Genomic DNA, 21,693 nt, shown 5'->3' on the forward strand with positions numbered 1-21,693 from the left:
CAGAAACTGATTTGTTCCTTTTATTACTGCTGGCCATTTATTAAGAAAGGAAGATGGTTCTAGTTTAATTAACCCAGTTGAGTGTAGCAGATGGGGCAGAATGTCTTGCAGCGATAAGACAATTCAGAAATGGCACCAGATGTTGGAATCTGTCCCTGGTGGTATTTGAGTGCAGCCCAGATGTTCCAGTCCCACCTGGCTAGTTTCTAAGCACTGCGGGCTAAGCAGCTGTGATGTAACCTATATAATGTTCGCATAACACTAAAAGCACCATAATTGAACTGCTGCTCTAAACTTCTAAGGTTGTGACTCTTAAGAGGTGAAATCTTTAAGGACAAAGAAAAATAAGGACAGCTATTTAAGGTTTTAGATCCTTTGACTACTGCTATTTTGTTGATAACTGAATTGGACAGAAATGGAATATTAAAATTTCGTGTAATATTGTTCAAATTGTAGGTAAAAGTAAATATTCTTATCCACATAGTGTTTACAGATAAAAATTTGTATGTGAATGTGCTCTTTGTGCACAGAGATTGATTTTGCAACCTTTGGATCTCACCCCTTTAAAAACACCAGTCTAGAAGTAGCAAAAAGCTGCTATTTTTTCATGGATTAAAAGTATTTGCCTGTTCGTGGAGTAGATAATAGAAAACAAATAGTCCACCAAAATCGCTGCATTCATTTTTTCCTATGTAGATATTAAAACTGATTATTATGCAAATCAGCCTCAAAAATTCTTCTCTTTTTATTTAAAAAAATTTCGAACCTACAGAATATTTGCCACATTTTCTTCATCTCTCTCTCTAGGTCATTTATTTTTTACTATATACCATTTGTTTATTGTGTACCATTTGAGAGAAAATTGGAAATAGCCAGGACATTTTGCCCCCAAAATAACTTAAGCATGTATCTTCTTAAAACAGGGACATTTTCCTGTATAATCACAATATAATTATCATACTTGAGAAATTTAACATTTAAACAGTATTGTCTAATATACAGACCATTTTCAGATTTCCTTGATGTCTCAATTATGTCATTTCAGGTTAGCACTTTTTAGAAAAATCCAGGATCCAATCAAGGATTATGTATTTCATTAACTTGTCATATTTCTTTAGGCTCCTTTAATTTGTAGCAGTCCTAGTCTTCTTTGTCTTTTACAATGTTGACATTGGGGGCGCCTGAGTGGCTTAGTGGGTTAAGTCTCTGCCTTTGACTCAGGTCATGATCCTAGGCTCCTGGGATCAAGCCCCACATTGGGCTCCCTGCAGGGAGCCTGCTTCCCCTCTCTGCCTGCCTCACTGCCTGCCTCTCTGCCTACTTGTGATCTCTCTATCAAAAAATAAACAAACAAACAAACAAAAAAAAAACAACAAAAAACAATGTTGACATTGTCTGAAGAGTCTTGAGAGTTGTTTTGTACAATGTCCCTCAATTTTGTAATTTGTCTGATTCATTCCTGATGATTACATTCAGGTTAAATATTTTTGGCTGGAATTCTTAACATGGGTGATGATCTCCTTTCAGTCCCTTGCAAGTGCCCATGAATACTGTTTTCTCTGATTATTAGTGGCATTAAATTTGATCAGCTGTTTAGGTCAATATCTATTGAATTTCTCTATTGTAAAAGTAGGTTCATTCCTTTGTATTTATCAAGTAATCTGTGGGGTGATGTTTGGTGATTATGTGAGTATTCCCTAGCAACATTTTACTCAGGTTTTAGCATCCACCAAAGGTTCTTTGGATTACGCATAAAAAGCATAATTGATTGGATAAACCACAGGTCCAGGCTGTGTTCAGGCAGTGTAACTGAAGGATAACTAACCACAAATGTAGTGTCAATTACTTAAAAGATAAAGAACGTAAGAGTTTGTGGTAGCTTAAAAGGAGCATGGTGATGTGAAAACTTAGATCAGCAAGCTAGCTTCTGTGATAGGTCTGGAGCCTCTAATATTAGGTAATTTTTAAGTGTGGTGCTAAAATGGCTTCCTGAAATTGGTATCGGTTATTCTGTGGTTTTAACAATTTAACTTTTCTTCATGCTTAATTTCTAGGAGGATCAGCTGATTTATTTGGAGGATTTGCTGACTTTGGCTCAACTGCTGCATCAGGCAGTTTCCCTTCCCAAGGTATGATACAGTTTGGCCAGAAATTGAGGGGCAGTGAAAAGGTTATCAAAGCAAACAGTTCCCTCCTCCACCAAATAAGCTTCTTTTTGGTGTTTTACTCCTTATAGTATTTATAATTCCTAAATCCTAAAGAATTTATTCACAAAGGTATTTTATTGGGTCAGTGTCTTAAATGTGCTAAATGAATTAATTTAGTTGTAAACTACTCAGGCAGGCACACCTAAATAAAATTGCCCTCATTTATAAGCAACTCTTATTTAGCTTTTTTTTTTTTTTTTTTTTTTTGGTGGGGGAGGGATAGTGGTGTGGGGAGTATGAATAAGTACAAAGTATAATCTCAATTTAGCAGGAAGAATATTATGGTTTATGTTTAGGTTATATGATAATGATTCCAAGGACATTGGGATTGAGCAGATTATCTTAATAAAATTCATTTCTTTGTTATTTAGATATATTAAGAGCACTTCTATAAGACATAACCGAACTACATTTAAAATGCCTTCAATTTATTCTGGTGATCATTTTGCAGTATATACAGAACCAAATCTTTATGTTGTGTACTTGAAACTAACAATACAGGTTTAAACATCAAAGATTGAGGTGAAGCATTTGTCTTTTTCTCCTCATTATGAATATTTTTACCTTACTGCCTCTGCCATATAGTATGGTAGCTGTTTAACTTCGGAAAAGCTGCTGAACCTCCAACTTTCTAAAATGAGGAACACCTTTTGACATGGTTCTTTATAAGGATATAAAGTAGTTTCTGTAGAAGTGTATAGAATAGGGACTATGTTGCTAAGTGTGCTTTCTTCTTCAAATTGTAAAGGAGTTGGCTATAGTGGTTTTTTGTATAAAATCTAGTCACTCTGAAGTTTGAGAGAGAATATGGCAATTTAGTTATAAATTTTAAACGTGAAGTGAAGCAGGAAGAAAAGGTGTCAATTTAGCTGAATTTGTCTTACTCGTTTCAAGTAGAGTTAATGCCATTAGATTAGTTGAATTAAAACATATATTTAGTAATATCTGATGTAGTTTTGTCAGGATTTAGGAAGAAAGATACATAGGCTTTAATCATCTGGGGTTATTTTGGTAGCCTACTTGTATAAATTCTGAGTATTACCCAGAAACCGGAATTGTGCAGTAATTAACTTCATTTTAGAAGTATGGTTTTGTCTTCGAAGGGTTAATACCTTACTTTAGGCAAATCAAGTGGAAGATAAACATTACCCTAATTTTACAGACTGCCTGTGTAATTCTTAAAGTTTTTATGTATATAAAGTTGCCTACTATGCAAATAATTAGAATATCTTAATGTTGCTAAGTGATACATCTCTTCATCTGTATGCATGTGATTAATATAACCTGATCACCATTACGCAAGGGGCTGAAACTGTTGTAACAATAATTAATCTTTTCTGAACAATATATGCCCCACTAGAAATCTCTTCCTCCTATGATTAATCATTTCAGATAAAGTTTTCAGATGGGGCAACGCGTTTTGCCCCAGTTTCCATTTGTACTCTGTTTTATAGATGAAGCATATAGGAAATCAGCATAAAGTTTACCTATATCCAGCAAGTCTTTCTTAAATTACTTTAAATTGTTTAATATATAGAATTAATTGTAAAACTTTTAAATCAGTCTTTTTTGTAAAGAAGATCAAAGACCTATTTTAATAAAACCCTGAGGTGATGAATATTAGCCCAGTTCTTATATTAAATTGTTGGTAGAACAGTTTTCTGAGTTATTTTCTTTTGAAGGGGCTTACATTATATATTACCATTATAATATGGTAATAGAGAAATATAATTTTAAAGACTTAATATTATTGTTCTCTTTAGATATTTAGCATAATGAGACACAGTATTGGAGTGGTTGGTTACCTTATAGACTAGACAAAGTGTATTTCCAAGTTGTAAGTGAACATGGAGTACAAAGAGATGGTGTTAATAAACTTGGAAATATATACTATTCTTTTTCAGATGACCGTTTATATGTAGCTCTTTCTTCACCTTTGCTTTTTCAACTTCTGTTAATTCATATTTATCTATTTATTCCTTTCTTAGATTTATTTACTTAGAGTCATGCATAGCCTATTTAAAGAATTTTTTTCCTTAGTATCTGTTGCCTTTATATTTATTATGATCTAAATAGTATATGTATGCAGAATTTTAGAAGTTTGGCCTATACTATTTTATGGCGTACCTAAAGAAAAGAAAATGTGATGCCTTTGGCCCTCACCTATGTTTTCACAATTAATCCATAGTAATAATAATAAACCCTAAATGGCACTTAACATATTAAATTCACACACAAAAAAGGTTAATCTTCACAACTTAGATTTTAAAAAGTGAGACACAGAGAGGGTTATGTAGTTTTCCCAGGGTCACTCATTTAGTAAGGTACAAAATCTATGCTCTTAAACACTGTAGTCCAATAATTAACCTATTACCAATTTTTATATTATTGAATGCATTAAATCTTAAACTTGTTATAATTATCTTTGAATATAATGTTAAGAGTTCCCCCTGAGTTCCCCTCTATACCCTAGTTTTTAGTTAAATAACTAAATTGAACAGTCCCGTTTGGAGTAAGCACTCTACTAGGGTTATACCATGGCTCTCTGCAGCCCTTGTGTTGTCAGTGAAAGTGTGGCCAAAAGAGTAAGAACTTCTTACAGAAACTTACTAACCCTACTCTTGATTTCACTGAGTTTTTCTTTTCCATGCTTTTCTGTTTTGTTTCTTTATGAGTTTAATATCGTGAATTTGGGATTTTATTTACTTGAAACCATATAAGTCATACTTTAATTTCTCTGAACCTTTCCAAATAATGAATGGGTGAAATGAGTTGAATTCTTTGATTTTATTGAGTGTCTCGTCATGTGAAGATTCTCAATCTCCCAACCAAAAGTTTAACCAGTTAAGTTTTCTCACTTTTCAGGGTTTTGGACTCATCCATAGTTGTTTAGCTGGTAGCATATTTGATGATACGCAAACTTAGGTTGAAGGAAAGTTTTGATTGTAATTTCTGTGTATCACCTCAGACCTGCTAAGAGGTGGATTTTTCTTTCCTTTGCCACCTTGTTAACATTTGTGGAATATTCATGAGAAAAATAATGTCCAGATGGAGATGGTACCTGCAGATGTTAATCTGGATGGACACAGATCAGCTCTAATTTTTTTCAGTTCTGTTGTTTTGCTCTGCGCATTTCAGAAAGTTTCTTACCCTTACTATTCCCTCTTAGTTACAGCGACAAGTGGGAATGGAGACTTTGGTGACTGGAGTGCCTTCAACCAAGCCCCATCAGGCCCTGGTGCCTCCAGTGGTGAGCTCTTTGGCAGTGCCTCACAGCCAGCTGTGGAACTTGTCAGTGGCTCTCAACCAGCTTTAGGCCCACCTCCAGCTGCCTCAAATTCTTCGGACCTGTTTGATCTTATGGGTTCATCCCAGGCAACTATGACATCTTCCCAGAGTATGAATTTCTCTATGATGAGCACTAATACTGTAGGCTTGGGGTTGCCAATGTCAAGATCACAGGTAAGTTGTCTGCCTCCCTTGGAAACTTTGATTTCTAATCTTAGAGATTCTGTGACTAATGTAATGGTAGACTTGCGTGAGACAGGAAAAAAAGCCATACATAGATGGTTTTTGCATATGGCATGTTACTTTACACTCTTTCCCCTGGTAGTCATTTGAGTTCTAGAGATCAAGGCTTTCTCACCCATCCTGTAGTCCGTGCAAAGCCAAGCATGATGCCTTGCACAGAGGAGGCAATTGCTAAAAGTTTATTGCATTCATAAACAATTTGGTATTTGGTGTTTAAAAAAACTCTGTTTTTAAGAAGGACTAGAGAACACCCGTGGCCTATATTCACTTAGTAAAATATCTGTTCCTCAAAGAAATGTCACTTACTGGTTGCAAGCAGTTGTTACCAATATAGAAAATCGTTCTCTAAAATGACGAATGCTCTTCCCTATTTTGGGCCTGCTCTACATTATGTAATTTTTATATAGGCTCTTCTTTCAGCTCATTTTCATAAAGAAAAACAACTAAATGGGAGTTTTTTAAATTCACTTTTTTTTTAAGTTTTTTTTTTTATAAGATTTTTTTTTAAATTTATTTGACAGAGATCACAAGTAGGCAGAGAGGCAGGCAGAGAGGGAGGGGGAAGCAGGCTCCCTGCTGAGCAGAGAGCCCGTGGGGCTCGATCTCATGACCCTGAGATCATGACCTGAGCCTAAAGCAAAGTTAACCCACTGAGCAACCCAGGCGCCCCTAAGTTCACTTTTTTACAGTTAAATCTAAATTACCTAATACTAACTTGAATTCAGACAAGCAAGCAAGCACAGTGTTAGAGTACATGTGTCTGAGTTGTACCAGAGTGCTGTTTTTGATTCAGGCAATTCTGAGTATTTATTATGATGCTAATTACTCATTTTAATGTATAGATTCTCTCCTTTTGGGTGTTAGGATGGAGGAACAGAAGAAAGAAGCAGAAAGGTGACTGTTCTGTATAACAGAAGTTGGACTTGACACTAAAAAAAAGGATATGAAAGGCACACCAGTGCCATTAAATTGAACTATGCACCTCTAAACAGGCCCAAACCAGTTTATTCTTTTTGAGTTTCTTTCATGTGGTCTGTACATAAAGCCAGTTTACTTATTTGCAGTCTTAATTGCGCTATGTTGTAATTCTTCACATTGGTACCTTTTTAATTATTTTTCCTGTTTCTATTCCTTTTCTTTTTTTCTGTCCTTTTCATAGCTTTCCTTAGTAACTACGAGGCATCCCTGCTTCTTTCTCCTGAATTTCTCCTCTATTTCCTGAATTGGTCCACATGTATCAAGTTCCACTAATGTTGCTCACTTTAGGCAAGGGAAATGTACATGGAGCAGAAAGATGTCAGAATTTGTGCAATATAATTTGTTGGTTTTGTAGTTTTTCTTTTTATAACATGGGAAATCATATCCTGAATTCCATCTTGTGATAATAAATTTCCATTCGTATATTTCCTTAAAGCTGTACTAACCTGAAGTTGGTCATTCCCTGGGATGGTGGCTTCTAGACTTTGGGTGATGGGAGAGTAATTGTTCATGTAAACATGTTGGGTTTGTTTTCTTTTTTTCCTTTAATGCCAAGTATGATTTGGGATTCAGAGGAACTTTGGGGGGAAGCTAGTGATTCAGCTTAAAGATCTTAGCCTAGCACTTCTGTGGTTCTTTCTGGTTTCAGGAGTTTGTTACTAAGTCTTGTATATCTGGAGTTATTGTGATTAAATTGCCATCTGATGACCTTTATAGAGCCCAAGCTTAATTTTTAGAGCATTTTTCTATTTTCCAGCCTTTGCAAAATGTTAGCACAGTGCTGCAGAAGCCTAATCCTCTCTATAATCAGAATACAGATATGGTCCAGAAACCAGTCAGCAAAACCCTGCCCTCTACTTGGTCTGACCCCAGTGTAAACATCAGCCTAGACAACTTACTACCTGGTATGCAGCCTTCCAAACCCCAGCAACCATCACTCAACACAATGATTCAACAGCAGAGTAAGTTACTGCCAGACATCTTGATTCTTTGTGCACTTATAATCTTTACCCTGTTGCCAGGACTGGTTCAAGCCATGAAATAAGAATACATGGCACAGACCATACCGAAGGCAACTGTGTGATTGCTTAGGATTTTTTTCCTGTGATACTTGATAGACATCCCAGCATATTGGATTACTTTGTATTCTGCTTTTGGCTTGATTACATTGACTGTATTTTGGTGAGTTTGGAGAGTCTGATCACTAAAATAAAAGTAATTGGTGTAGAAAACGTTTTATTTTTAGGTAAATATGACCCGAAAACAAAGATCATCATAATTCCATAATCCAGGGATAATCACCATTAATTGATATTTCTTTCTGTCTTTTCTAACCACATTTTTAATACTTGAAATCACTGCTTATATTATTCTACTTCTTGTCGTTGTTATTTTGCATAAAGTTATCATTTTTCCTGTATTTAATATTCTTAGGGAAAAATGATTTTTAGCTATTTATAGTTATCATTATATCAGTGTACAATTTCTTTATTGTTGGTTATTTCTGTTGTTTTTAGCTTTTTGCAATTATAAACAACTCCATCGTGATTTTATATAAATCTTTGTACTTGGGATTTTTTTTTCCTTAATGTAATGTTCTAAAAATAAAGTGAGTCAAAGGGTATAAAGTTTTACAAGGCTTTTGATACACAGTGGCTCCTGACACCTTGTTAGTTTGGATTCAACAATAAATTTTGTTGGAATGATTGTAAAGTGCCTCGTGTTTTCCCCCAGCCCACTCTTTGTTTCTATGTCTGTGGGAAACCAGAGTTAATAGCCACAAACTATTTTTCTAGAACAAATAATGCGAGTTAATTGACTGACTTTGTAAAATCACTGTAAAGGAATTTTATTAGGGCTTTAAAGTGTTGATGGTCAGGAATATTGTATTATTACTCTGCTGGATCTAATGTAAAGTTTTGTCTTTTTCCTTCTGGTAGATATGCAGCAGCCTATGAATGTGATGACCCAAAGCTTTGGAGCTGTGAACCTCAGTTCTCCATCAAACATAATTCCTGTCCGGCCCCAAACTAACCCTTTGATGGGGGGACCCATGCCTATGAGCATGCCCAGTGTGATGACTGGCACCATGGGAATAGCGCCTCTGGGAAACACCCCAATGATGAACCAGAGCATGATGGGCATGAACATGAACATGGGGATGTCAGCTGCTGGGATGGGCCTCACAGGCACAATGGGAATGGGCATGCCCAACTTAGCCATGACTTCTGGAACTGTGCAACCCAAGCAAGATGCCTTTGCAAATTTTGCCAACTTTAGCAAATGAGAAATGGTAAAGGAGCAGATTGAATGAAGGATTTTTAGTGGTGAAGATAGGTGATGTTGGGATGGAAAATGCTAATCAACTCCCGTTTCTTTTATTAATTAGTTAAAATAAATCTACATAAAGAACCAAAAAAGGCTGTTTTATAAAAGTGAAATATCTAGTATTTCAGATGACCAGGCAAGGGCACTTCAGATGAGGCAGTCAAAATTATTTTTCCCAGTGAGAATAGACCACTCGTGGGGTAGTGAGACCTTGAAAGCCTTTATAAATTGAAGAGCCCATTTTAACATCATGATTTGTGGGAAGACTGGAATAGGGCTGAATAAATGTGTTTGAATCTCTAATTTTATACTTTTCTTTTCCTGAGGAACTTGATTTTTCTGTCCCTGAATCGCCTCGTCATAATTGGGTCTGTTCCTTTTACTACCACTCTTGGGTCCATAAATGAAATCATTAAAGTTGGATGATCAGTTTTTTATAAAAATATATATTTTTGTCCAAAAAAAGGCATACATATGTGATTATGGCTAAATCAAAGGTAACTGGAATGTATATACTTTTGCTAATGTTCCAGCAACTCTGCTATTCCTATTATACTATTCCAAATTTTTATTGTAACGAAACCTCTTCAAGCGACTTGTGATAGCTATGGGACTTTTCCCATATCTTCTGCTATAATTATCCTTTGCAGAACGAGGAAAAAAAACTTTTTTTTTTTCAGGACTGCTCTATGGTTTCCTTTAAAAGAAAAAAAAACCCTCCAGTATTTTTGTTTGTTTTTAGCAGTCATTATTTACAATTTGCAGTGGTTAACTTGGCAAGGCTTCTTTCCGTGTTTATCCGTGTAGCCACCACTTCTCAGTCAGGAACAGTCGAAAGAGAAAAATATTTATTTTTATTTTTTTGGTGTCTTTTAAAAAATTGAAAAGGTAAAAATTCATTAAAACCTTAAGTTAAATATAAATGTTAGAACTCAGCAATGTTGGCTTTTAGATTTTATACAGTATTCGTTTGGTTTTGGTTTTGAGTGTATATAATACGGCGTTACCAGTATGGTTCCAATAGAGAGGAGTTAAATATATATTATTAAAGGAGACCTGTAGCAGTCAAAAGGTTTTATTGATTTAATGGCAAATAAAGGAGATTAATTAAAATGTTTTCATTTTTCCTGCTGTAATTCTGCATTAAGCTCACATGAAAATCATGATCCTAGAGTTTGGAATGCACAATTAATTGTTTCACCCTCAAGCTGGGAATATTTTTAAAAATAAATATTATAATATAGGTATCAAATTATTACCTCCCCACTTTGTGTTGAAATTTTTTTTTATTAAACTGATAAAACTTTGTTTCCATTGTATTCATAATGTTCTGTTATACATAACATTAAAATGTTCATTAAAATCAATGTTGAACTGCTTTTTCTTTCATTCTGTTAGACATTTGAGACCGTTTGGGGAAAAAATAATTATAATTTGGGCAAAGTAATTTTTATAAATAATTTAAAATTATTTAATGACTTCTCTATTCTTTCCTCTCAGACTCTGCTGTTAGGAATTAAAAATGAAGCAGCAGAGATATTCTGACCCACTCCATTCTTGCTAATGTTCCATCTACAACATTTCTAATTAGGCAGAAATTCATGTACTTCAGCTAAGTGGTAATGAAAAGTGATTCATTTGCTGAATAAGAGATGAGAGGGAGTGTAATTAGCTGACTGTGGTTTTTAATCTTTCAACAATTCAATGTGTTTAAATTAGTTTCAAAGAATAGGAGCTTTCAAGTGTTGTTACTTCAGAACAGTCAACCCAGGCTCCGGTGGCAGCATGGAGAATATCTTCACCGATATTTAAAACCTGTCATCTTAAGAGAATTTTTGCATTAAACTGAGGGTCTAGCATCACCTTTCCAAATACATACAGTTCTTGGAGGAATTAAATATTTTGTTTCTAAACTTTTGTGTTGAAAAGTTCTTTTCTAATAAAATTAAGATTTATCTGTAAAGCATTTTCTGTACTATGCCTCCTTCCTGTATTGTGTCTCTGAAGACAGAAGGGAGCCAGCCCTATCTCCTGCACCTCAACGTACAGTTCGGTATCAGTTTTTTTGTTTCAGAGCCCATGAAAGGAAAGAATTGCCTCATTAAGGGGTCCATCCAGTCCGGTGACTTACTTTTGGAAGAGTTACTAAGTGATACTTCAAAGTTACCAAAGAAAGGTCTAAATACCCGCAAATAATTTGGAGTTGGCAAGAAAATACCCTTAAATAGTCTGCTGAGCTCCCTTCTGCCGATCCTATATCCCTTCACCCTTTTACCAGCTTCTGCCTAATGTTTCGTTTTTTTGTTGTGGTTCTGTGTGTGTGTGTGTTGCTGGGGGAGAGGGACATGGTTACTGTTCTCAAAATGTACAGGTGACTCCACTGCCATACCAGATTTCATTTTTTTCCCTTTAGAGGTTTTTTTTAACCTCTCTGACAAAATCTTCAGGAACCACAATGTTCTCGAATGGGACTTTGGGTGTTTTATTTTTTTGATTATAATAAATTGTCTCAATGATACCCATAATGTTGGGTTTGGGGTAATCAGTAAGTTGAGGCCTATAGTTACTTCCACAAATATTTATGAAGCAAATATTTATATGTAGCAAAATAAAGCTAACTGTCCTAAGCACAGAACACACCCAGTAAATAGGTTTATGAAGTAAATTGGCTTTGTGTTTCAACTCTGCTGGGAGACAGCATTGTACTGTGGAAAGACCATGGACTTGGAAGCAGATCTATGCCCATTTCAGCTATGCACACTATCTGTGTGACACTGATCAATTTACCTGACTTCTCTGGGCCATAAAATCTTTTCTAAAATGAATGAAATAGGGAAGTGATGGATGAATAATGATGTGTCAGATCTACTGGCATGGACATAAGCACACAAAATACTTCTCTGCCTCCCATTTTTATTTTTTATAAACGCGCTCACCTATCAAGGCTACATGCCAGTCACTGCTCAAGAATTCACATGCACGCCATTCATGCAACAAACCCCAAAGCTGATATTCCAGTTGTATTCCTAAAAGAAGTATGTAGTTAAGAAAACCTTAGAGGGGCGCCTGGGTGGCTCAGTGGGTTAAAGCCTCTGCCTTTGGCTCAGGTCATGATCCCAGGGTTCTGGGATCAAGCCCTGCATCGGGCTCTCTGCTCTTCAGGGAGTCTGCTTCCTCCTCTTTCTCTGCCTGCCTCTCTGGCTACTTGTGATCTCTGTCTTGTCAAATAAATAAAATCTTAAAAAAAAAAAAAAAAGAAAGAAAACCTTAGAGACTGATACGCAGTTGATTTCTGAGGGCTTTCCTATCTGCCTGAGTTTAATTCCAATCTCAGACAAGGAAATTATAAATGAGCTATTTTGTGAATGTACTGACTCACTTCTACTTAACCACATTAGTGCAGATGTGAGGGAGAAAACTATGAAGGTGGTATGGGATTTGCTGCACAAATAACCCTCATTAGAATGTTCCTAGCTTTTAGGAGGAGGCGAGATCTCAATTTTTCTATTGACTTCTTGCAGTTCTGTTGACTAAGATCTTGCTATTCTTACATCCAGATAAGCAATCAGATACAAAGACTGGAAAAAAAAAATCCATGAAAAGTTTTTTTTTTTTTTTAACTTTTACTCATTATGACCTTAATTCTTGTGTGTTATGTGTGTGTGTGTGTCTTCTTAGTAATGGCAACTTTGCATTATTCCTCGCAGATAATAGGTAGCCCCTGGCACCTCTTCACACTGCACTTGCTCAGCCCAATGGGTGGGGGAATCAGCATCCAACCAATTTAGATGCTTAGCCTCCCAGGGATTTTGGAGGGATTTGAAATTCCTGATGGGCAAACATGGGTTTTATTTGTTACTCTTCAAACAAAAAGTCACTGGGCACCTGGGTGGCTCAGTGGGTTGAGCCTCTGCCTTCGGCTCAGGTAATGATCTCAGGGTCCTGGGATAGCGTCCCGCATCAGGCTCTCTGCTTGGCAGGGAGTCTGCTTCCTCCTCTCTGCCTGCCTCTCTGCCTACTTGTGATTTCCCTGTCAAATAAATAAAATTTTAGAAAATAATAATAAAATAAAATAAATGTCATTACTTGAAATAATTGAGTCCTGGACTGTGAAACCCTGCATTTTTTCTCCATCTGATTTTTCTTAACTATACACCTTGCAGCTGTGTTCTTTAAGTGCTCCAAGCATGCTCTACCATTTTATTCTGAGTGCTTAGAGTTAGTATATGTAGCAATTTGGTCTCAGAACCCCCTTTATACCTTAAAAATTATTGAGAACCTCAAAGAACTTTCATGTTTATGTGGGTCATATCAATATTTACTGTATTTGAAATAAAACCTGAACAACCTTAAAAATACTGACTTTTACAGTAACCCCATTGCCTGTCAAGTTACGATTTTTTTAAGAAGGAGTATAAGCAGGGGTGGCGAGCCAGAGAGGGAGAGAGAATCTTCAGTAGGCTCCCTGTGGCATGCATATGTAGGGCTGGATCCTGTGACCTGGAGATCATGACCTGAGCTGAAAACAAGAGTCAGATGCTAACCAACTGAACCACCCAGGGGCCCTGTCAAATTATAATTTCAAATTATAATAAATAAAATTTTAAAACTTCCAAAATAAAAATCTATGAGAAGAGTAACATTTTTTTAAACATTTTTGAAAATCTCTTTATTACCTCCCTTAATAGAATACAGCTGAATTAAGTTCTTCTGCATTCAGTCTGCTGTGCTATGTTGTTTTGGTGGAAATACATGAAAAAAGTCTGGGCTCAGGGATATGAGGTTGGAAAGGGTGGGAACTTGCTCAGGGCTCCCCAGTGGTCCTCAGGCCACATCGCTGTCTATTGAGAATTAAAAGGTAAGATTATTTCATAGTAACTATCCATTTGCTTGATTTATTGTCTATAAGATAATCTGCTTGAGGTACAAAGAATTTGGTTTTGTTCTTCACTTCAGTCACATTCTTCAGGCAGAATGACTGTCACCTGAAATCTCTCCGGATACTGAGTTCTAGAACTCTGTGACATCAGTGTTTGCTCAGTTTTTCAGCTTGTTTCTTCTGATATATAGTGCATATTTCCTAGCTTTTAATGAAGAAGTAAATTTTTTACCCACGTTGAGTTTTTTAGAAAATCTTAGACTGAGAGACTGAGTGTTGAGTGCTTGGTGTGTTGTAAACCTTTTAAGCCTCCCTTTCTGCCCTTTGATAAGAGCATAAAATGGGTCAAACCTGAAGACCTCTGACTTGTTTCCGAGGGGGCCTTGCAAGGTTGTATACTGTGTTCTCTGACAAACCCTTCACAGAAGCCCAAGACTATAGAAATCGTGCACCCACAGTGATCATGTTCCTGGTGAGCCTGGATAAATCTGATCTCCTGAACTGGGGGGATCCAGCAAAGTTTCCATCCATTCATGAAATGGCAGGAGCAAGCTCTGTACTGGACACCTTCACCTTATAAACATCAACTCCCTTCGTTCTCATAAGCTAGAGAAGAATGTCCTCCCTCTGATAGATACAGAACAGGGATGTCCGGAACTAGTTAAATGTAACTTTGCGAAGATTGTTATGCAGGGTCCCAGAAAGGGAGACTCTCGATTTTCAGTAACTGATCAGCAAAGTCAGCCCCCAGGTAGTACGTTTGGCAGAGTTTTTGCCACAGAAAGAGAAGGAAATCCTCGGCAGGACTCCCTCTTGGAAATTTTGGAAATCAGTATATAATGGGCACAGAATCAGCTTCTGTTAATGAAGCACTGAAGATGTGATCTTTCATGTCTGGTGATTCATAAACCTGTTTCATTAAACTACTTTGTAAAATGCAGTTAAATATTAGGTAGTAGACTGGGTCCTAGTATTCCTATTTTTCATGGTATTTTTACTTCACAGGTAATCAAAAAATAAAAGGAACAATAGCAAAACAGTCAATGATAAAAATACAGAACGTCTATATCCTCCTAGCTAGGAAACCAGACTGTAATATGGCCATGGGCCACTACCTAAATTTTATTCCATGTGTTTATTCCTACTTCTTTTTTAAAATATTGATTGATTCATTGATTGATTTACTTATTTATTTGAGAGAGAGAGAGCACACCTGGGAGCAGGGCGAAGGGCAGAGGGAGAGATGAGAGAGAATCTCAAGCAGGCTCCCTGCTGAGCACAGAACCAGAAGAGGGGCTGGATCCCACACCATGAGATCAGGACCTGAGCCGAAACCAAGAGTCAGACAATTAACTGACTGAGCCTCCCGGGTGCCCCCTTCCCTCCTTAGGTGCCTGCTGCCGGCACTACCTCCAGTTCTGCACAGTGGTGACTGCAACCGAACCTACCCATCAGGTCAGCACGCGGCAGTGTGCGCGTCTGAGTGTTCTGAAGGACACGGTCAAGTGGCTCTTACACAAAGATAGACGGAGAGGCCTAATCTAGGCGGGGGAATTCAGGAAGGCCTCTCGGAGAAGGGACCTTTTATACAGAGCTCAGCAGAACTTGAACCAGACATGGGAAGACTCCCAAGTGGGGAAAAAAACAAAACAAAACAAAACCCAAAACCTATCAGAAGCTTAGTGGCTGTGGTGGGAGGTCGATGTAAAAGAAAAACTGAGGAGATAGGCAAGGATAGAAAATCGTCGATATTTAGGATGCTGAGGTAAGTAATTACTTCACTCTCCCCCAAAGTTCCTCAGACGGGATTATGCCCATCCGAGATGGTATATTCTGAAGACCTCGAGTGCTGTCCTACCCATGGTTGTCACAGAGTTCACTTTGAAAAACTCGAGGGGAAGATTACATGGCAATCGTTTGATGTTTGCTGTCCAACCTGAAATACATCAGTGGTTGATATGCATATAAGGATGGTCCAACGGGGCCACTTATAAATACAAACTGACTCTTTCTTTTTTTTTTTTTTTTTAAGATTTTATTTATTTATTGGGGCGCCTGGGTGGCTCAGTGGGTTAAAGCCTCTGCCTTCAGCTCAGGTCATGGTTCTGGGGTCCTGGGATCGAGCCCCGCCTCGGGCTCTCTGCTCAGCAGGGAGCCTGCTACCCTTCCTCTCTCTCTCTGCCGACTTGTGATCTCTGTCAAATAAATAAATAAAATCTTAAAAAAAAAAAAGAGAGAGATCTTATTTATTTATTTATTTGACAGACAGAGATCACGAGTCGGCAGAGAGGCACGCAGAGATTTGAGGTAGGAGGTGAAGCAGGCTCCCCACCAAGCAGAGCGCCCGATGTGGAACTCGATCCCAGGACCCTGAGATCATGACCTGAGTGGAAAGCAGAGGCTTAACCCACTGAGCCACCTGGGCGCCCTAAACTCTTTCAAGTAATAATTACTTGTATTTGCATATTATAGTTTACAGGGTGGAGTCACCTCATTTCCTCCCTGATCTTCACAGTCACCCTAAGCTAAGCTAAGAAGGTAAGACCATCACTGACCCCTCATTGTGGATGATGAAACTGGCTCCAGGAAAGCAAAGTAGTTAGTGAAGTCAGATCTCTCAGGACAGGTCTTTGGAATCCAACTCTAGTTCTAGTCCACTATCCCTCAGTTCTCCTCTATTAATATCTCAGACCTCTTAATTTAAAGATTGTACCTGCCATTCAGATCGTCAGGTTTTTCTTCCCATTTCCTTGATCTCTTACCACATTGTCCCAAGTGCCATGTAAAACTCCACATAGGGTAGACAGCTAGGAAATGGTTGTTAAATAATATGTTTTTAAAGTAAGCACTGAATGTTTATGAAATCTATTTGCATTTTCTAAAGGTCATCAGCAGGAGACGAGCCACAGAGCAAATAAAAACTCATCTCTTCTGAAGAGTAAACCTATTGTTTGTTTTGTAGAAATGGTGATATAACTTAGCATAAGACATTAGCCAAATCAGATGCAGAAAATTCCAGCAGGCTTGGAGCAGTATAGCACAAAGGCCCCTCAAGGAATCAGAAGAGATGTTAAGGGCAAACTGCAGGAAAGGTGGATGGCCTTGGATTGCTTGTTTAAGAAATCCATTTCAAAAAGTGCGCAGCAATGTTTTTTAAAGATTGTGTGCTCTTGGCAATTTTTTATTTGTTCCTGTGATTCTTGCATTTGAGAAACAGAATTGAGATGCCCAGCTACCAAATAAAACTAGAAATGGGATTTCCAGATCTAAGGTGGGTTTTTTTTTTTAAGATTTTTTTTTTTTTTTTGTCAGAGACAGAGGGAGAGAGAGCGAGCGAGCACGGGCAGACAGAGAGGCAGGCAGAGGCAGAGGGAGAAGCAGGCTCTCTGCCGAGCAAGGAGCCCGATGTGGGACTCGATCCCAGGACCCTGGGATCATGACCTGAGCCGAAGGCAGCTGCTTAACTAACTGAGCCACCCAGGCGTCCCCAGATCTAAGGTGTTCTTAAGGGAATATTTGAATTGACATCTTTAGAGTAAGTTTTTATTTGTTTATTTTTAATATTTTTTTAAATAGCATTTAGAAACACATGGCATCTTTTTAAAGGCCATTTAGAAACGTGGCAATTTGAAAACTAGTTTGCCTGCAGTTGAAGTATTTTTTATATAGGAAAAATAGTAGCTTTAACAGAAAATATCAAATGAAGTATATATAAAGTTGAGATGACTGAATGGCTGAAAAACCATTTCTCAAGTCATCTTTTACAGGAAAGTGATAAGATTAAATAAATGTTAAAGTATCTCTAATTTTAGTAAATATACTAGCTTTACCAACGTCTCTTTCGCCTGTAATGAGCCAACGAAGCGATGCTGTAGCTGAAAATTTCTCAGTCGTTGAGAACTTTCCACATACTTTTTAATCCCTCCAACATGGAAGTGTGTGTATGTATGTCTCCACACAGAACAGTATCTGTCTCTCTATATAAATATATAATAAAGGTTGGCTCTTAAATACTGTCTCTTCACCAAATTTTTTAGATGTCCCAAGAGTTCTCAGATTTGAATGATAAAAAGGGTGCCATAAGGTACCGCTTTAGTAATTAACTGGTTCCTTAATAAGTCCTCAATTACTTTGTTTCATGATAAGGAAAAAAAAAATGTTCCAAGACAGAGTTACATTCGACATCTGGGAACCTCCTAACAGCTGGCTACCTAATGAATATGCATCTGCTTAAGAGCCTGTAGACCATTAATAAACCAATAGATGTAAAGCAGACACAATCTTTGTCAGCTTCAAATGAGATTGGATGCAATGTGCTGTGAAGTGTCACTGTCACATTGAATCGAGTTTGGGAGGTTAACAATCAACTGTTAGCTACTCGTGTCTCCGTAGCTCTGCACTTGTGCTAACATTCTTCCCAGACTGATGGCCACGTATCTGATGTACAACTTCTTGCTCCTGATTGCCTGATTTGAGCCTTACAACGTCTGTGTTTCAAAAATCCCTTCCATTTTGTTCCACTAAACCACACATTTGCCAAGATGCTTTAAAACAAAGGAGTCATCTCCAGATAAGAAACGCAGAAAATATCAGGATCAAATTGGTATGAGATGGACTTCCAGTGAATTGGAAAATGTTTAGAACTAAACTTCCATGTGTCTGCAGGAAATCTGGGAACTGTTGGGTCCTCCTGAGGGAAACCCATCTGCACGTAGCAACTCAGACCCTCATAACTGGTCTCCATGAGATCCCGTCTTACGGTTGTGTGATTAGGACCATCCCTGCCCCATTTATTGGCTGAGATTCCTTGAGGGCCATGTTCTATGAATTTTTTCTATGAATTTGCTTGAGATTATTATCCTGGTTAAGTGAAGATTATACCTAGAAGAGCTTGCATGTTCTTAGCTAAATATATACCCACCACTCTAGTCTCATCCAAGTGCTTGCATATATGTTTTGGGGGAATATTAAGGGCAAGAAGGAAGGCTGGAAGTTTCTTGTAAATTCAAGTAGCATTTCTATTTCATTTTGATGATCTCTTTAAGTCGTGGTAAAACATGCCTATTTTATCTTATGTGTATAATGTAAATTTATGTGTACAAGTGTGGTAAGTAACATAAAATTTCCAATTTTAAACATTTTTAAGTGTACAGTTCAGTGGCATTAGGTACCTTCACATTGTTATGCAATTATAACCACCAGCTTTCTCTAGAATTTTCTTCTTCCCCATCAGTAAGCCCTAAACCCCCATTCCCGACTCCCCTCAGCCCCTGGCAGCAACAATTCTACCTCTGTCCATGAGTTCCATTCCTCTAGAGGTATAGATCCCTCATAAAGTACAATCACACAGTATTTGTTCATTTGTGCCTGGCTTTTTCCTGTTAGGATGTTTCAAGGTTCATCCATATCATCAGAATTTCATTCCTTTTAAGGCTGAAAAATATTCCATTGTATGTCCACACCACATTTGGTTTATCCATTCATCTGTCGTACGTCTACATTGTTTCCACCTTTCGGTCATTATGAATAATACTGTTATGAATTCAAATTCCTGCTCTCAATTCTTTGGGGACATTGCTGGATCATGCGGTAACTCTATGTTTAATTTTTGAGGAAATGTCATTTTGCTTATTTTGGATTTTGGTTGTTTCCTTGACATAGCGCCTTCAATCAGATTCCATTTTTTCCTCCCTGGTACCTTTGAGGAAAAAAACCAATACAACCTCAGAGTTTATTCTTTTTTTTTTTTTTTCTAATTTCATGTCTGGAAAATAAATAAAAATATCCATCATGGGGAATAAGTGTTTTTAAAAAGAGGTCAGGGGGAATTAAGGCCCAGTGACTCCCTACAACACCACAGACTGATGTTCCATCAAAAGCTGAGAATTATGGTTCTTTTTGAAAAGCCCCATAGCATTGAATACATATGTAAAACCACTTAATTTCTCAGTTGTGGGGGTGGCTCCTTTATTAAACAAAGCAACACCCTGAATTCCTACCCAGAGATCATCATCTTATTCATGGGGATGTAAGTTCCATTTTCCCCCAAAACTATATGAAAATTACCACCACAACTACCACACATCTGCTACGCTCATATTACAATTGGAAAGCCAAACACCCAAAACTTCAAATGATGGGTTCCCCAGAAACAAGAAAGTGGTTTGGTACGGAAGGACAATTCATATTTTTCACCTAAATATGACAATATTCTCTACCACAATCCAGTAGGAAGTCATATTTGGATCTGTAATACTATTCTCTAACCCTGAGCAGGTGGGGAGACATTTGAAGGAATCCAGTGCCATACACGGGCAGAGACAGTACTGTATCTTTTTCAGTCCAAATATGATGAAAAAATAAATTTTTCTTTTTAAGAAAAAAAATTCCCTTAAAAACTTGTGGTACATCCTGTACAGACTTAGACATGCCTCTCTCAGACATCAGCCAATCAATGGCTTAAACTCAGGAGATGTAAATAATACTATTTAATCACCCCTTGTGAATTATTTGCAGGACAACTTCTTTTTAATATTCGCTTCTTCTTCTTTCCCTTTATCCCACCTCATTTCAAAGCTATTTGGGGCAGATGATAAGTTCAGTTTCTTTCTGTTGGGACTGAGGAGATGGTGTTTTTCCCTGTCAAGGTTGTATGTTATGTTTTTATTTTTCTGAAACATGTGTAGGTGGGTCCCCAACCCCACACTGGGGATTTTTCCATGGGCTTCCCGTAACAGTTACAGTCTCAGGATTCAGCCCTCAGTGCTGTGGTTCATAAAATCCTTCAATAATGTTAAGTCATTACTTAAATTCCCATATGTTGTTCAGAATTCTATACTTTATACTTGAAAGGATTTTTTTTAAGAAAATTCATTGTTGAGTGGTAAAAACTTTTAAGAAGATGGAGCAAGGGACGCCTGGGTGGCTCAGTGGGTTAAAGCCTCTGCCTCGGCCTATGTCATGATCCCAGGGTCCTGGGATCAAGCCCCGCATCAGGCTCTCTGTTCAGCAGGGAGCCTGCTTCCTCCTCTCTCTCAGCCTGCCTCTTTGCCTAGTTGTGATCTTTGTCTGTCAAGTAAATAAATAAAAATCTTTAAAAAAAAAAAAAAAGAAGATGTAATAAATAACTCTTTGTAGCAAAAAAGAACAATAAAATATCTGAGATCTGTTCCAAAAATATACACGATTATCATTTCTCTAAATCAGCTAGTATCTTTTCCATTCCTCAGCCAACACTCTTGGTGAAGCTTAGAATGACTTCTCACAAATGTCTTGTAACAGGTTCCTCCCTGGTTTCTGTGTTTCTAGCCCCTCTTTTACTTCCAAGAGTCTTGTTCATGTCTCCTCGACTCGTGTATCACCGAGGGCTCCCCATTCCCCGTGGAATCAAGCCCAGGCATTCAAGGCCCTCTAATCATGGACCACACCTTCAGACTTTCATGCCTGGCTCCTCTCCCATGTGCCAACCCAAAGAAACCACTCCTCAGTGCTGACCCCCTGAGTGCCTGTTTCTCTTTCCCTGACACTGGTCCATCCAGTCCTGGCCCCAGGACTCTGGAGGCCTTCACCCAGACCCAGAGTCTGGCAGTGAGCATACCCTTTCTTCTCTGTGAAGAGTGAGCAATGCTGTTTCATCCTCCCCTCCCTGCCTCTGGCCAAGCCCCAGTTTGCTCCTCATCTGTAGAACCAGGCCTACACGGTGGATTACTCTGTCATTTGCTGGGTCCTATAATTTTGTTGAGAGAGCCAAAAGAAAAACTGGGATTCAAT

The 21,693-nt window shown here is 37.8% G+C and overlaps 1 protein-coding gene across 2 annotated transcripts in view; it reads left to right on the forward strand.

The window, feature by feature from the left end:
- The window catches only part of CLINT1 (clathrin interactor 1), a 60,087-nt gene extending 49,676 nt beyond the window's left edge, over positions 1–10,411 (forward strand). The window contains exons 9-12 of one of the 2 annotated variants that reach the window (XM_082725006.1): positions 2,055–2,129; positions 5,377–5,669; positions 7,528–7,678; positions 8,657–10,411. In XM_082725006.1, coding sequence (XP_082581132.1) covers positions 2,055–2,129; positions 5,377–5,669; positions 7,528–7,678; positions 8,657–9,003 — 866 coding nt within the window. In that variant the 3' untranslated portion in view covers positions 9,004–10,411. Of the gene's footprint in view, positions 1–2,054; positions 2,130–5,376; positions 5,670–7,473; positions 7,679–8,656 lie in introns of both variants that reach the window. The other variant, XM_082725005.1, reaches the window with a different exon arrangement.
- The last annotated feature ends 11,282 nt before the right edge of the window (positions 10,412–21,693 follow it).

Source organism: Mustela nivalis (assembly GCF_964662115.1).
Source record: "Mustela nivalis genome assembly, chromosome: 3".
Lineage (NCBI taxonomy): Eukaryota > Metazoa > Chordata > Mammalia > Carnivora > Mustelidae > Mustela > Mustela nivalis.